At 53.1% G+C, this 15,854-nt stretch overlaps 1 protein-coding gene across 1 annotated transcript; it reads right to left on the reverse strand.

Moving 5' to 3' along the window:
• Positions 1-3: 3 nt before the first annotated feature.
• On the reverse strand, positions 4-14,293 carry DHX16 (DEAH-box helicase 16). Its single transcript, XM_081141453.1, has 20 exons — positions 13,939-14,293; positions 12,356-12,603; positions 12,100-12,262; positions 11,719-11,775; positions 8,535-8,789; positions 8,159-8,362; positions 7,883-8,074; positions 6,954-7,064; positions 6,666-6,781; positions 4,985-5,195; positions 4,711-4,809; positions 4,449-4,601; positions 2,995-3,135; positions 2,652-2,814; positions 2,434-2,552; positions 2,252-2,319; positions 1,433-1,595; positions 1,182-1,343; positions 735-908; positions 4-231 (listed from the first exon to the last, which is right to left on the reverse strand). Exons 1-20 carry the CDS (start codon positions 14,143-14,145, stop codon positions 103-105), a joined length of 3,135 nt encoding a protein of 1,044 aa, XP_080997579.1. The 5' UTR covers positions 14,146-14,293; the 3' UTR covers positions 4-102.
• Between the last annotated feature and the right edge of the window lie 1,561 nt (positions 14,294-15,854).

The raw sequence follows: 15,854 nt of genomic DNA on the forward strand, positions 1-15,854 counted from the left end.
GTTGGATTTTCATGTCACTTTCTCTGGATTCCAAAAGTTCCCACAAGTTTTATTCCAAAACTATTTTTATTAGCTGATGTTAGGTTCTGTTTACATCCCTCTTCACCCTAGCTCTTCACGGGTCTTGCCTGTTTTTTTGGGCATTTTCTTAGCATGGGGATCTTCTAGCTCCTTGGCCTTATAATAGTGGGGTGCCACCTCCAAAAGCCAACTGCTCTCAATCTCCAATACCTAGAAGGGGAGGAAAAAAAAGTAGAGTTCCCATCTTTCCAACCTAGATTCTAATGTGTGTATGCTCAAAAAAGTCCTCCTTTCTCCCCTTTGGCTGCAGGGCGAGGGGGAAAGGTGCAGGGCTCTAATACTCTATGCCCCAAGGCTGCCACATCGCCACATGTTATTCAGGTTTCCAACTAGGCTATCCCTAAAAACCTGGCTATAAAGACTATAAAGTACACTCGGGGCAGAGGCCACATCTGCTCTGTTCACCTTTATCACCCCAGCACACACAACACCGAGACAAGAGCCATTCAGATGTCCACTGTATGGTGATCAGATCTCACCAGATGCTGAGTCAGTTGTCAAGAAGGATGTCTTACTATCTTACCCTACCTTAAACCAATGTGTTTTCCTGTTTCACTGCCAGTCCCAGCAACTTGAACCTGGGAATGGAGCTTGCCAGAAGACCACCTGTCTCTACAGTCCCCACCTGCCTGAGCAGGAGATGGTCCCCTCACCTGTCTCATGAACTCCTTGGTGGTCAAGACAAGTTCATGGTAGAGCAGCCAGCGAGGCTGTTCCTCAAAGAGGGAGGAGTTGGGGTGAATGAATACCGTCTGCTGCTGTTTCACTGTGCGGTAGCCGCTGCGAGTCAACCGTGCTGTGTGGTAAAAGTAACCGGCAGTGATGGCCTAAGGAGCAGGCAGGAAGCAGCATCAATGTGAAAGCCAGACATGCAAGGACCCTCACTACCTTTTTTCAGTTCAGGCTTCTGGAGAACTAAAAGATGCATGAAGAACCCAATGAGAAGAAACCCTTAGTGGTCTGGGAATAAAGCCAGGAGAGCACACCTTCCACAGGGAAGAGCGCACAATCTCAGGCTGGAGGGGCTGCCATAGGCCCAGAGGGAAGCCTGCTCCTTAGGAGACCCTGGGTGGACGGCAGGAGACTAAACAAGTGCTGACCTTGCGTACACGGATATAGTCCCCCTGGCAGGAACTGAGGCCAACTTCCACGCGCTCCAGGAGCCCCTCCAGCTGTTCCCGCACATCCCGGGCTCGGCGCATAGATCTGAACTGGACAAAGTTCTCATAGCACCACTGGGAAGAGTAACCACTCTCAGCCCACTGTGAAGAGGGTCAAAGGGGGTAAGTCCACAGTACGACCAGAGTCCCCCATGTCTCCCTCATTCCCACTCACCCCCAAGCCCAGTGACCTGTGTATAAACGTTTAGCAGAACCAAGTGGTCCCCACCAGGGAGAAAGAAGTTAACACGCGCATTGTCAGCATGGACGACCTTGTCCTTGGGTCGGTAGAAGATGGAGTTGTTGACAGACAGCATGGCAGCCACTGTCAGGATCTCCTCGGAACAGCTGTACCTGGGGCACGAAGGAAAAAAGCATGAGAGTCAAACCAAGATGTAGGAACACATGGTGGGGGAAGTGATCGCCGTGTGATGCATGTGTCCTCACGCGGGGAATGCCCACTAGGATAATGGCTACAAATCAGTGGCTAGATTTGGTGGCAGCAGCAGCACGGGGCTGCGGATGACAGTTACAGAGGAGGGATTCCTACAAGAGGACAGGACAGGACCTGTGAGGGGTCGGCAGTAGCAAGGTGCGTATTATGTGCATTGGGGAAAGTCCACTCCCTTTAAGTTCATGTGATGACCCCAACCTCAACTATGGCATTTAAAGGTGGTCCCTCCACAGCCACATCTACATGTTCCAGTCTGAAACCTCAGGAATGAGCAAGTCCCCCAAACAGCCCTCACTCAGCACTCCTCACAGATGCAAAGTCTTCCACTTCCCTTCATGGCCCCAAGTCTTCTGTGTGTGTGTCACTCTTACCCACTTCATATCGTGATCAAGGACGGCAGTGTCTCACTGGCCCTTGTGGGCCTCACCGGGGCAGCAAGAGTTCTCTAATAACTTACTTGTTAAAGAATACAGTAGAGAGAAAAAGAGCAAAATAACAAAGATGGTCCCAGAGACAGGAGGCGGCGTGGCCAGCTTGTGGGCAGGGGGGGACTTACTTCTCAGAGGCCAGGATCATTTTAGATAGCATGGGGTCCACTGGCAGCTCCGCCATCTTTCGACCAGACTAAAGAGAAGAGAGAGAGGGTTGAAGCCAGTTCTCCTTCAGGTGTCCCTCCACCACTCAAGGGGTCACCCCAACCCCATCCTCCTGCCCCAGCCCACTGCCCTCCCACCTCACCGTGGTGAGCTCCCCAAGATGGTTGAGGGCTCCCAGAGCATACAGCTGCTCCAAAGCTAGGAGCAGGGTCTCATACGGTGGAGGGTCCAAGAAGTCAAAGTGCATGAGGTCGTGGATCCCTGCAGAGAGAAGTGAGGGTAGCACAGTCCTTTACAAGGGCCAGTGACTCTAGCCTCCCTCCACCTGCTCTCTCAGGAGAACTGGGGAACCCCAATCACCTAAGCTCTTGAGCAGCAACACAACATTGCCCAGGCTGGTCCTTTGGATCTCGGGCACCGTGGTTTCCTCCAGCTCGTGCTGATAGGCCCAGGCAGTGTACAGGCGGAAGCACTTGCCTGCAGCCACCCGGCCTGCCCGACCAGCTCGCTGATTGGCTGAGGCCTGGAAAGAAAGGAAAGACAGGCTGGCTGACAACTGGGTAAGGGAAAGAGAAAGGGCAGTATTTATGTGAGAAATCTCGGAGGGTGTGGCTCGGTCCTCTAAGAAGCCCCTACAGGCTTCTGAATAGGCCCATTCTGCCTCCTGCTCCACCACAGAGACCCCCATGGAGCCCAGGCTGACCTTGCTGCAGGGTGTGACTGTGAGCGACTCCATGCCTGTGCGGGGGTTGTAGCTCTTCTGCTTACAGAACCCTGGATCCAGCACGTAAATGATGCCCTCGATGGTGAGCGAGGTCTCGGCGATGTTCGTTGCCACAACCACCTGAGTGAGAGGATACGGGGTCACTCAGAGACCCTGACCTCCCAGCTATGCAGAAAAAGGAATCCTGGAAGATCTGCAGTAGACAGCAGGGGCAGATAAAGGGCAGGAGCTGAGGGGACTGGTGTCCAGTCAGAGAGGGGGACGGGCAAGAGAAGGGTGAGGGGAAGCGGGGCTCAGCAGGGGCATGCTGTGGACAGGAAATGCAGAAGAGGGTTGATGGGTTTTTCTGAGATGGGGCTGTCTGGGTTCCTGCCCCACCTTCCCCACCAGCAGTGTCACATTCACCTTGGCACATTACTGCCTGCGAAAGTCTCCTAACGAGCCTTCCTGCTTCTACTCCTGCCAGGGTTACGTGGCATCCGGAATGGTCCTTTTCAAATGTACACCTGTCACATCACTCCCCTGTCCTCCAATGGCTTCCCATTCTACTTGAGAATTATATCCAAGCCCACTCAGGAGCTGAGTCCTCCAGGCCCTGGCTGCCTCTCCCACCCCATCTCCCAGCACCGCGTTCCCCAGCCAGGCACAGCGACTCAGTCCACACCCGGGTCCCTCTGGCGCACACACCTCTGGGGGATACCAGCCTGGCTCCCCTCACCCAGTGCAGGCCCCTGCCTCACTTTCACTTTATTGGAGAGGAAGAGGCCTTCCCTACACTCCCAGTAAAGTTCCCTGTTGCCATTTCGCCACCCCACCGGCTCAGTCTCCATCCTCCAGCCGCACTGTACCTCCTCACAGCATCTGTCACAAGCTGGCGTTACGGCTGAATGTCCACCGTCTCCTAACTTACACCAGACGGGAAGCTCTACGAGGCCAGGAACTTTGTTCCACTCGCCACTGTATGCCCATCCCCCAGAACAGTACCTGGGAGGAACCCGATCAATCTTTGTTGATGAAAGTTACATCTTTGCTCAAATCCTTTGATTGCAATTCAGTTGTCTAAAGTCCATACTCCTCCACCTGCCACCCAAGGCCCTCCCTAATCTAGACCAAAGTGGGTGTCAGCCTGCCTCCCACTGCTTCACCACAGAAGCCTTCCACTGAACCTTGCACTCTGGCTTCAAACACACCTACGCCATCCTCTGACATCCCCTGCCATTTTTCTTAGAGGTGAAGACCAACCCCCACCTCCCGGCACACCAAGGGCTCTGCTTCTCACAGATCACTCTCAAGGTTCGTGCCTCTTGGTCCTCTCTCCCCGGCCTGGGGCTGCAGCAGTGCCCACGGCACACGGCCTGCACAGGAGACACCCCCTCTTCCCTACTGCTGGCCGTGCACCCACAGGGGTAAAGAATGCAGGTTTCTAACTGTACCTTCCGTGCCCCCGGGGGCGTGGGCTGGAAGATGCGAGCCTGCATGTCGGAAGGCAGATTGGCATAGATGGGCAGCACCAGCAGCTCTCTAATTTTGGAGCCCAGGCGGCGGCAGCGATCCTGGAGCATCTCGCAGGCAGCCTCAATCTCCTCCTGGGTTTGAGGTGGGGAGAGTAGCAGGGGCCCAGTGTCACAGAAGGCCGGCCTGCCAGCCCCATCTTCCCCTGGGACACACACGCATCACCTCTCCCCCACCTCTCACCTGTCCTGTCAGGAACACTAGGACATCCCCAGGGGGCTGGGTCACATGGATCTGCAGCACAGACACAACACAGGCTTCCAAGTAGTCGGCCTCTGGAGCCTGGACGGAGGAGAGAGCACAGGGAGGCATGGGCTCAGGACAGCCTCTTCCTCTCCCCAGCTCCTCACATGTCACCCCAGGTCTCTCTGCACTCTCTACTGCACCCTGCCCTCCTTGAGACAACCTCCCCCAGCTTCGTGCCTCACACTTAAGCCCATCCTCCCTGAAGGGGCACCTTGGTGTAGAAGATGTCAACTGGAAACCTGCGTCCAGGGATTCGGAAGACTGGAGCGTCATCAAAGAAGGTGGAGAAACGGGCAGTGTCCAGTGTGGCTGAAGCCACCAGGACCTTGAGCTCAGGTCGGAAGCGAGCAACATCTTTGATCAATCCAAAGAGAATGTCTGTGTGTAATGTCCGTTCATGAGCCTCATCCACCATCACCACACTGGGGAAGGAACAGGGAGCGGCGAGTGAGGAGAGCTGTGCAATGCAGGAGTGGGCACTAGGGTCCCTTGGATGAAGGGACAGATGAACGCAGAGTCTAAGGGTGAATGTGGGAGGAAGCAGCTCCAGGAGAAGCCGATCACCCTAGTTAAGTAAGACCAACAGAGAACTGGAGAAGACCAGGGTGCCACGGTCGGCAGCCTCTCAGCTTGGGCAAACAGCTGCCAAGATCTGGAGGCTGGAAGTTGAGACCAAAGACAAGTCAGACATCCCCTCTGGATCAGTCAAAAGTCTGCTCGTCAGCGGAAGGGTATCTATTTTAAAGGAGAAAAAGTGAGGGCAAGGCCTCTTTCAATAAGGCTAGCCCCGCAGGCTGGCCGAGGGTGGACAGATGGACCTGTGCCACCACGATCTGAACAGCCCAGAAGCTCCTGTGGGGCCAGTGAGCCTGCCTTTCTAGCCCAAGCTGAGAGAACCCTGCAGGTTTCTGGGTCTCTTCCTAAATTAGTTGACGTGTCCATCTTCCTTCTCCTTGCTCTAGACTCTGGATTTCTGGTGGCAGCCAAACCTGTAGCTTACCCCCCACCTCAACCCTCTGTGCCTAACCCTGGCCCTGATGGTGAAGCCCCGGCTGCTTTAGCTGGTGGTTGATGGCAAAGTCCCGCACCCCAAACACTCTGGCACGGGCCAGCCTTTCAGGGTCCCTCAGAGAGTTTTGGAAGGGGTGTAAAAGGCTAAATCATATTTGTCCTATGGCTGCACTCTGTCCTTCTAGGACCAGAAACTCACAGCCTCTTGATTAGCTGGCCTGACCCCACCCTCATCTGCATCCCAGCATGAGCCTTCTCCCCTCAGCACGTGCGCACCCCCGCCCCTCCCCGTGGGGTCAGTGCAGCACCAAGTACTCACTCACAGACAGCCCTTGCAATCTCCGCCCCTCTGTGGCTTCTTGGTACTGAGCTGAAATTTGTCTCCCTGTAACATCCCCCTTGGCTCCTAGATGTGCTCTCTGGGGTCACATAAAACAAGTCTGACCCCTTTTCCATGTAACAGCTCTTCATAGCTAGAGAAAACCAGGATGTCTCCCTTGAGTTTCCCCCCTGTAGGCTGAACATTCTAAGTTTTTTCAAGTGGTCTTCACACAGCTTTTCAAGTCCCCACCGCCCCACCCTACCATCCTGGTTGTTTCTTAAACTCTGGAAACTGGAGAGGGAGGGAGAGACTTTCTCCGCAGCATCTTCTGACCTCCAGCCCCATTGCTATGGGATCTGGAGGTCAGCTCTAGGACTGCCAGAATCAGAAAGATTCAAGAACTGGTGGATTAATCCGAAGAAATGGCCAAACGGACTAGGTGAGAAGAAAGGAGAGGAAAGCCAGAGCTCAGGACACAAAGGCAGGCACTGAGGGGAGGGCAGCCGAACGAGGGAGAGGAGGCGGGCGGCTGCCCTGTGGGAGACCCGACCGTGGGTACCTGTAACTCGCCAGGTCGGGCTCCGAGAGGAACTCCCGCAGAAGCATGCCGTCTGTCATGTAGCGGAGAACCGTGCGCTCTGACGTGCAGTCCTCAAAGCGGATGCTGTAGCCCACCTGTCAAGGGGGCCATTAGTGATGGAAAGTGGCCTGGTGCTCCCTGAGGGAGTACAGGGCTAGGGAATGAAGGGCCAGTGCCTGGACCTGTGGTGTGGGGCCCTAAGGGCAGTGTGGGTTGAGTCCCAGACCCTTGGGGCTCCCCTCACCCTTCAGTCCCTCTGGATCTCACCTCATTCCCGAGCTTCACACCCATCTCCCGGGCCACTCGGGCGGCCACGCTCATGGCTGCCACTCTCCTGGGCTGAGTGCAGGCGATCTTCATACCCTTCTTTGTATAACCCTGAATGACAAAGAGGAAGAAGAGGTCTTGCCCTGGCTGAATAACTCAGTTGGTGGGAGTGTAGTTCCGATACACCAAGGTTGTAGGTTCGATCCCCAGTCAGGACACATACAGAATCAACCAATGTATGAGGGGAACAACAAATCGATGTTTCTCTCACACACTCTCTCTCTCTCAAATCAATAAATAAGAAAAAAAAAGAAGAGGTCTTCCGTTTGCTAAATATGGCCCTGGGGCCCAGGACAATTCAGAGGAAAAAGTTGTAAATTCAGGATACGGGCAGGCGGAAAGGAGATGACAGAGAGAAACTGAAACAAGGAGGGTAACAGATAGAATGGCAAACCCAGGGGCTCCAAATGGGTCCTCACCCACCTCTGGCAGCCCCAGCCCTCTGGAGAATCAAGTTCTGGGCTCAGCCAGATTTGAACGGGAAAGGACAGACAGATGGGTGGGGGACAGAAGCAATGGGGGACAAAAGTAAAAGAGCAGGAACACATGTCCTTTTACTCCTGGGTTTTGAGGAGCAGAGGCCAAGCTGGATTGGAGTAAGGGATCCACGCTCCTACACACCCCACCATACACTCCCTTCCAATGGGAACATACAGAATGCCTACCAGTCGGGGGCACTGTGGCAGGAAGTGAGAACAGAAACGTGCAAAGGCCATAGTCTATGTTCTCAAGAACCTCACCATTTAGTGAAAAAGAGGCAATAAATAAAATGGGGAGACAAGCAACTACTGAAAATATCAGGTAAGGGCTCTGACAGGACTGTGCTCATTAGTGGGTAGGACCCGGCCACCTGGGTGTAGAAGCCGCACCTCCTCAAAGAGATACTGTGGGATTTGGGTGGTCTTCCCCGAGCCTGTCTCGCCCTCGATGATGAGGACCTGGTGATTAGCAATAGCAGCCAGGAGCTCCTCACGGAACGGGAACACGGGGAGGCTGCGGCGGACGGCCTGGATGGACTCCTTCTGCTGGGCCTGGGTGGCAGGGGGTGGAGCTGATGGCTCCTGAGAAGGAGAAAGAGGGGCATGAGCTTCAGTGCCAGCTCCCCGTCCTCCTCACAAGGTCCCAGAGCTGGAGCTCTCCCTCACCTCGTCGCCCTGCAGCTGAGTGGCCCGAACAAACTCAATGGTCTCCTCTTCCTCCAGCACCAGCTGATACTTGGGCTCCTGGGAGGCAGCATCTCGGGCCCCAAACTTCAGGGCAGCTGCCCCCAGCCGGGCCTCCTCCCAGCGCCGCTGCTCCTCCCCAGGGGCGCCTGATTCCTCCTCCACCAGATCCACAGCCCGTGCTGGCTGTGCAGAGAAGGGCAGGTGAACACACAGGCTGCCCTCCCCGCCCAGGCCTCTGCCCCCCGCCAGGCCCCTGGCCCACCAGGAAAGCAAAGACAAGGAAAGGGCCAGCCCCAACCTCCCCACACCAGGGCATGGCCAATGCCCCAACACCTCCCCCTGGGCTTCACCTCACCTGTCCTCGGGTCTCCTCAGGCATGTGGTAGCGATTGGTGGCCTCTAGCTTCTCCTGCTCCCCGGCTGCCCGGTACTCCCGGGCCAGATCCCGCACTCGCCGCTTGTATTTGAGCTCCCGCTGCTCATGCTGGCTCAGCTCCACATCCCCGAAAAGGAACTCCTCATCCGCCAGCTCGGCCTCCAGGTCCTCCAGCTTCTCCCGCTCCCGCTTCGCCAGGTACTCTCGGCGGGATTTCTTCCGCAGCTCAGGGACCTGGGTCAGCAAAGAGCAGTCAGGTCCTCATCTTGCTGAAGGCAGCCCTTCTCTTCCTACCCAAAGGAGTGACAAACTCCCTGACAGGCCTGCACAAGAACCTAAAGGTGAGCCTCCCTTTCCTCTGACACATCCACCTGCTGAGTGGTAGAGGGGGCCTCCGGGGCCACACATGGACCCCACGCTGCCCGCCAGCTGAAGCAGCCTCGCCACCTTTGTCAAAACAAATGCATTAGGGCAATTATCAGAATATTTTATATTTTACTCTTAGTATTTTATTTGAGTAGTGAGAATGGGAAACAAAAGGGCTAATACCAGCAGTTAGAAGCATAGGTCTCAAACTGAAAACGACTGAGACAAATGGAAACCCCTGGAGGTGACAGCAGGTCACCCTCACCCCAGTCAGACGCTCCCTGGTCGTACACTGAAAGACTGTAGTTCGGGGAACGGGAAAAACAAAATATATTCAGAAGGTTGGAAGGACAGCATCAGAGAGTAGCTCTGTGGGGCAAAATGTAGTGAGGGATGCTGGGCTCTCTGGGAAAAGCCTCCCCCTCATCCCACGTGTCATTTGGCTTCTACACATTTCCTTTGGTACATGCTTCTCAGGACACTGGAGATGACAGAAGACTGGCCACATCCTCAAGGCCTTCCTGGCTCTCCCCATGACTCTTCCCGTGACTGAGGCAACCTCTTCTACTGCAGTGGCAAAACCCCGCCAAGCCCACCCCTGCAGGCTCCGATCCTACTTAATCGCTTGGCTTTTCCTGCTTGTTCGGTGGAGACTTCAAATGGAGTTTATACTCGTGACCTAATCTGAGAAGCACAATCACATACTCCTTCAGCCCGATGGGGGGGCAGACTGAGATATTTTTAAAATATGGCAAAAAGCCACAGCAATTGTGCATCAAAAAGAATAATGATATGCAATTATAAATACTGACATAAAAATTCATGAGTACAGTGTGACACACGCATACACAGAGAAGGGGAAGAACCAGTGAGGTGGTTGTCACACCTAACTTCTTACTCTGAAAATCAGTAATTAAAAGGAAACAAGCATTTGCCCTGCCTAAGGAATTGTAGCTCATTTCTAGTTGTTAAGGAAAAGCTCTTCCTTATATAAAAATCACCATTTTGCAGTCCCCAATGAACTAACTGATTCTGGAAAGGATCAGCGTGGTCGCTGGACCATTAGACGAAAGGCTGCTGGAGGAAGGAAGTCTGCAGAGAGCAGTGCAAGACTGGCCAGGATCCAGGGGAGTGCACATCACCACCCACGAGGTGCTGCTGCCACGCTGCTTGCTCTGAGTGTGGACAAGCTTTACACCCAATTTCCACTTTAAAGAAAGCACAGAGCATAGAATTTAACTCCACAAGACAAGGATGAGACAAACTCAGACTGTAGGACATGGTACAAGATGAGACAGAAAGAGGGAAAAGGAAACAAACCTAGGATACCTAAAAACCAAATGTAACGCATGACCTTCACTGGATTCTCATTTGGAAAGGGTAGTTATTAAAGACATTTCAGTCTTGGCCAGGTAGTGCAGCTGGTCAGACTGTCATCCCAATAGATATATCAAGGTTTCAGGTTGAATCTCCAATCAGGGCACATACAAGAAGCAACCAATGAATGTATAAATAAGTGGAACAGCAAATCGATGTCTCTCTCTCTCTCTCTCAAATCAATACATAAAAATTAAAAAAGGCATTTTGGGGTAAGTGGGGGAATTTGATCACAGACAGGTTCTTGGTTGATACATGAGAATTACTGCCTATCTTCTTGGGTATGACAATGGCATATGGTTTTAGCAGAAACTGTCTTTATTCTTACAAGGTACGTGATGATGGGATAAAGTGCTATGATATCTTAAACTCTTTTAAATGGTTCAAAAAGAAAAAAGCCCACATTTACACAGACAGTGCAAATATCACACAAGCAATTTTTGAAACCAAATAGTCTGTATGAGCGTCTATTATACTATTTACTCAACTTTCCTATTTGTTTGAAAGTTTCCACAATTAAAAAAGAAAAAAGTTAAATTCAGGCAAATAAGAACACTACACCAGTACTGAGAGATGTCTCTGACCACAGTCCTTTTGTAGCGTGGGACATGAGAAGGAATGGTCAGGAGAGACCTGAAGGCCACCAGGCCATTCTTAGGTCACCAAGAGTCTCAAAATTCTTTTGGAAAATCTGCGTGTGACCTTACTTGGGAAGATCAGGCCTTTGAAAAACTGCCTACCCTACCTAGACTCACATCAGAACAAGTCCAGTACACCAATTACAAGCGCTCTGTCCCTGTGCAGTGAGAAGACCAACCCAGGAAACCAGAGGGAAATCACAGGCAACATGGAGGGATTAGCGGGCAGGAAGGTATCTGGACATGGTGTGCCGAACTAAATGGTCAGCATATCCCTGGGCCATGGGACAGCTGCCCTGCCCCTACCTTCCAACTGCCTTTTGATTATATCTTGTGAAGTCTCACATTTTTCTCACTCACACACAGTATGATTTGATCCAAAAGAGTCAAGGAGGGTTTTGGGTAGCTTCCTTCCCACTACAACAGGGGTGGGGAACGTTTTTTCTGCCAAGAGCCATTTGGATATTTATAACATCATTCACAGGCCAAAAAAAAATTATCAACTTAAAAATTAGCTATGAAAAAAAGCTCCTAGATTTACTGAATTTTGAGTTCCACCTGTGGTTGCCTTGATTTCTTGGGCTGGACATTCCCCATCCCTGCTCTACAACTTAAGTCCATCCTCAGAGGGCTCCTGTCAAACAAGGCCCCCTCCAGAGACCTAACATCCCGTCAGCAACCCCACTGCACGTCCTTGTATCTCTCCTCCCTACCCCTAACCACGCCATTAGAAAGTCTTTCTTTTGGCCTTCTGATCTTGGCTCCTGTGCACTGGGACTCACCATGGCTTTACGGTCTTCCTCAGCCATCTTGAGGCGCTTCTGAGCCTCTTCATACGCCTAGGAGAAGAAACCAAAAGTGGAGGGGTGAGGCCAAAAGTCCCCACAGCCACAGCCACTCCCCCTCCAGAATCACAAGAATCATTCCGGTGTTCCCCAGCACAAAGAAATGCCCCCCGTCAGTGAGGCATCTCTACCACTACAGGGTCAGCAGCAGAGGGCAGGCTTAGCCAGAGGACCCAAAGGGGTCCTCTCGCCACAGAGGCGTACACTCCGCTAAGGGCATCCTCTTATCTTCCCAGAGATCACCATCTCTGCAACCACACCACCCTTGAACTTGACGGGGATCCTCCCGGGGATGGAGGCTGTGCCCCTCCCGTGCACCTTCTTGTCGGAGCGCTCCAGGACATTGCGTGTCCGATCCTTGTCCCGCTGCCGCACCCGCTCTGCAAAGGCGTCGCGCTCCTCCAGGTCCTGGAGGCGCTCTCGCTCCGTCCGCTCCCACTCATCCTCCGACTCCGGCTTTTCTGCCTGCGGTCTGCTCCCCCTGCAGCCCAACCCAGAGCATAAAGTGGAGGCGTCCAGAAGTTTACCCTACAGTCAGCCACCTGCCCACCCTCTCACCCCACCTCCGACTCACCCCGCCTTCCTCCTCCCCTTCTCAGAAACCTCCTCCTCCTCCTCCTCCTCCTCCTCCTGGTGTTTCTTCCTGAGGTGTTTCCGTTTCTTACGCTTCTTCTGGAGACTGCTCCCAGCCCTACCCAGAGTCTCCTCACCGCTCTCCTCACTGTCTTCCAGCAACTTATAAGATCGGTTCTTCTCCAGCAGGGCTCGGGCCTCCCGCTCAGCTGCTCGAGCCGGCTTTTCTACCACCGCCTTCCGTGGTACCTGTCAACAGAGGAGGCAAGGGCATGTGAGCAACTCTTGATCTCCGCCCACCTGTACTGCCTTGTTCCTAATCTAAGGAATGGCTTGATATTAAACTTGCCTTCCTTCACACCATGCCCATCAGCCTGAATGGGGCCTCTCAGCTGCTAACCTTTCTCTCAGTCACTTGTTTAACCTTTAAAAGACGGCATTTAAATTCCGTCAGCATTTAAATTCGGCCAGCGGGACCCACTCCTTGCCGGGAACTAAAGGTCCCTTTCATCGGATAAAGGTTAACAAACATTCAGCGAAGCCTGACCCAGGCACTTGCTAGGTACAAGGGATACAGGAACAAACAAAAGAGAGAAAAAACCTCTCCCTTGTGGAGTTTACATTCTCAAACTCAATTCTCAATTGCTCAGCCTCTGTTCTTCTCAATGATTCAGTCCTACCCAAGGACCAACATGGTGCAAGGGCCGCTTTGCAGAGGCCTGGCACAGGCCTGGCACTGTACCAGACTCCAGGAATACACTGTGAACAGACCAACGTCAAGTTCTAACCTCACCTCTTACCAAGCACCATATGGGACAGCCACCCCAGGCTATTTTCCAGTCTCGGAGCAGGCTGAACACTTGCATTCTCACTATATACTTTGTGAGCATCTGTTCTGTAAGGTGGTAGGACTACAAAGACAAGAAATACAGTCCTGTCCTCCAGGAGCTCGTCTTTTATTTTAGAGAGAGAGAAGAGAAAGAGAGAGAAACATTTTGTTGTTCCACTTGTATGTGTCCTGACTGGGGAGTGAACCCACAAACTTGCTGTATGGGCATGATGCTCTAACTGGCTGAGCTACCTGGCAGGGCTAGGAAAAGCTTTTTATACCTTTACTCCTCCCCCTTCCCCTGACAACTGCAGGAATCTTTAGAGTTGCTTTTCCTGGCCGCTACCCCCACCTTCCGCGCTCCCACGGCACTCCCCACGCCTCTTCCACAGCCTCGCAATCCAAAGTGCGGGCCTTGGACCATCGCATCACCTGGAAAACCTGTTAGATTTGTTGGAAATGTAGAAACTAAGACCCCATTCCAGACCTACCGAATCGGAATCCGCGCTTTAACGACGGCCCTGGAGGAGTGTCCAAGCTCGAGGAATTCCGCTGTGTAACACTCAACCCGACACCGAGCGCTGCGCCCTCCTCCAAACTGTGCCGACGTCCCGCACCCAGCGCACGACCCAGGGACGGCGGACACAGGCCCCGCGCCGCGGACAAGCCGCTCCCTCCCGCAGCGCCCCCGCACGCCGGCCTCGGGCGCCTGCCCCGCCCCGCGCCGCCCGCAGCCGCGCCCCCCGCTCCCACACCTTGCTCCAGAGCCTCAGGGCGAAGTCCCGCGCCGGCCCGCCGAGGTCCAGGGCCTCGGTGTCCCGCAGGCGCTGCACGAACTCCTCGGCCGAGCCGCAGCGCTGCGCGGTGCCGATCAGGAACTGAGCCACGTGCCGCTCGCTGAGCCCCAGCACCGCGTGCAGCTCGTCTTGCACCCAGCGCTCCAGCCCCGCCGGCGTCGCCATGGCGACCCAGCCCGCGCGGCCTGCCGGGCGGGGCGGAGCCTGGCGCCCCGGGCCGGCGCCTCAGCTCCCGAAGGAGCCGCCTGAGGACCTTCGGGCCCGGTTTCCAACAGCCCAGAGCCGTTCTTCCGGACCGCGGAGCTCTTCCGGCAGCACCTTTCCGGCCTGAGTACTACGGTGGCCGAGCGAGTTCAAACCGCGCGGAACCAGGCGGTAGGTCGGGTAAAATATCGTCTTTTCTGCCCCACAGAACTTCTCTGTCGCCCCCTGATGGTCAGCCTGTGGATGCTTCACGCACCCATTCGAGCCACAAACGCGGAGCGCCTAAGGCGTGCTAGACGCGATTTTAGTCGCTGCGGATATAGCAAAGAACAAGTCAGACAAACGTCCCTTACCGAATTTACATTTGAGGGGGAAGGGGGGAAGGCAAAATGCGTAACAAATAAAACATGTAAGTTATATGGAGCAAAAAAAAAAAAATGCAAGGTGTGTTTCGGGATTTCATTTCAAATATTAGCCCATACTGATTAGGAGTGACCTTTGCTAGGACCTGCACCTGGAGCAGGAGTGAATACAGTAGCAAGCCAGGACCTCCAAGCAGGAAGAAAGTTGGGATCCGGGGGGAAAAAACAAAGGCTCTTTGCTTTTCTTGATGCTATCTCAGAAAGTAATTTGAAAAGAAATCCAAATTAAGGAATGTGCAAATTTAATTGTGTTCTGCATTTTTGCTAGCAACTTGAGAAGTGCACCGGTGGCTGCTTATTTAAAAATAAGCAGAGCCTGTTAGTTGACTCTCTGCTGTCTGACCTCTGACCCTGCTTCATACTTTTATGACTAATGGGACTTATCAGACACTACTATTGAGAAATGAAACATTATTATTCCAATTAACAGACACTGGTAACTCGAAATCATTGACTTCTTGGATGCATTGTTTTCCTCTTCTGAGATGAACTGTGGCACCCCTGGCATTTCTAGACTTCCTGCCTCTATTCTCTTGAGATCTTTACCTAAAGAGCTACTAACTTAAGGATTCTATGACGCTCCATACCCACACCCTCTCCGAACTGGCCCATTCTTTTGACAACTTGCTTGTTCCCCTGCTAGTAAACTAAAGCCTTTGGCATATGTTTAGATTTGTTTAACGTGTTTTGTTTTTAGTGAAGGGGAGTCTCCTCTAACTAGGCTGAGAGAAATATCCTCTATTGACAGGACCATAACTATTCAACCATGTCTTACTAGCTTGGAGAGCAAAAAAACTGACCTGGTAAGTAAAATATAGATCTTCCACATTTGTATTAGGTAGAAATTCTTTGAAATGGGAAGATCTCTCAGTATCAACTATACCTGGGCAACAAAGCCATGAAATAGCAATGGACCTTTTTTTAATCCTCACTCAAGGACATGTTTTATTGATTTTAGAGAGAGGGAGAGAGAGAGAAACATTGATCGGTTGCCTCCTGTGCGTACCCCAATCGGTGATCAAACCCGCAGTGTGGGTATGTGCCCTGACTGGGAATCGAACCTGCAACCTTTTGTTGCATGGGATGACACTCCAACCAACTGAGCCACCTGGCCAGGGCAGTGATGGATCTTAAACCTTTAAGAACACCTGTTGTTGCCCAGCTGGCGTGGCTCAGAGGTTGAGCATCAACCTATGACCCAGAGGTCCAGGAGATGGAGGTTCCATTCCTGGTCAGGGCACATGCCCA

Source organism: Miniopterus schreibersii (assembly GCF_964146895.1).
Source record: "Miniopterus schreibersii genome assembly, chromosome: 6".
NCBI lineage: Eukaryota > Metazoa > Chordata > Mammalia > Chiroptera > Miniopteridae > Miniopterus > Miniopterus schreibersii.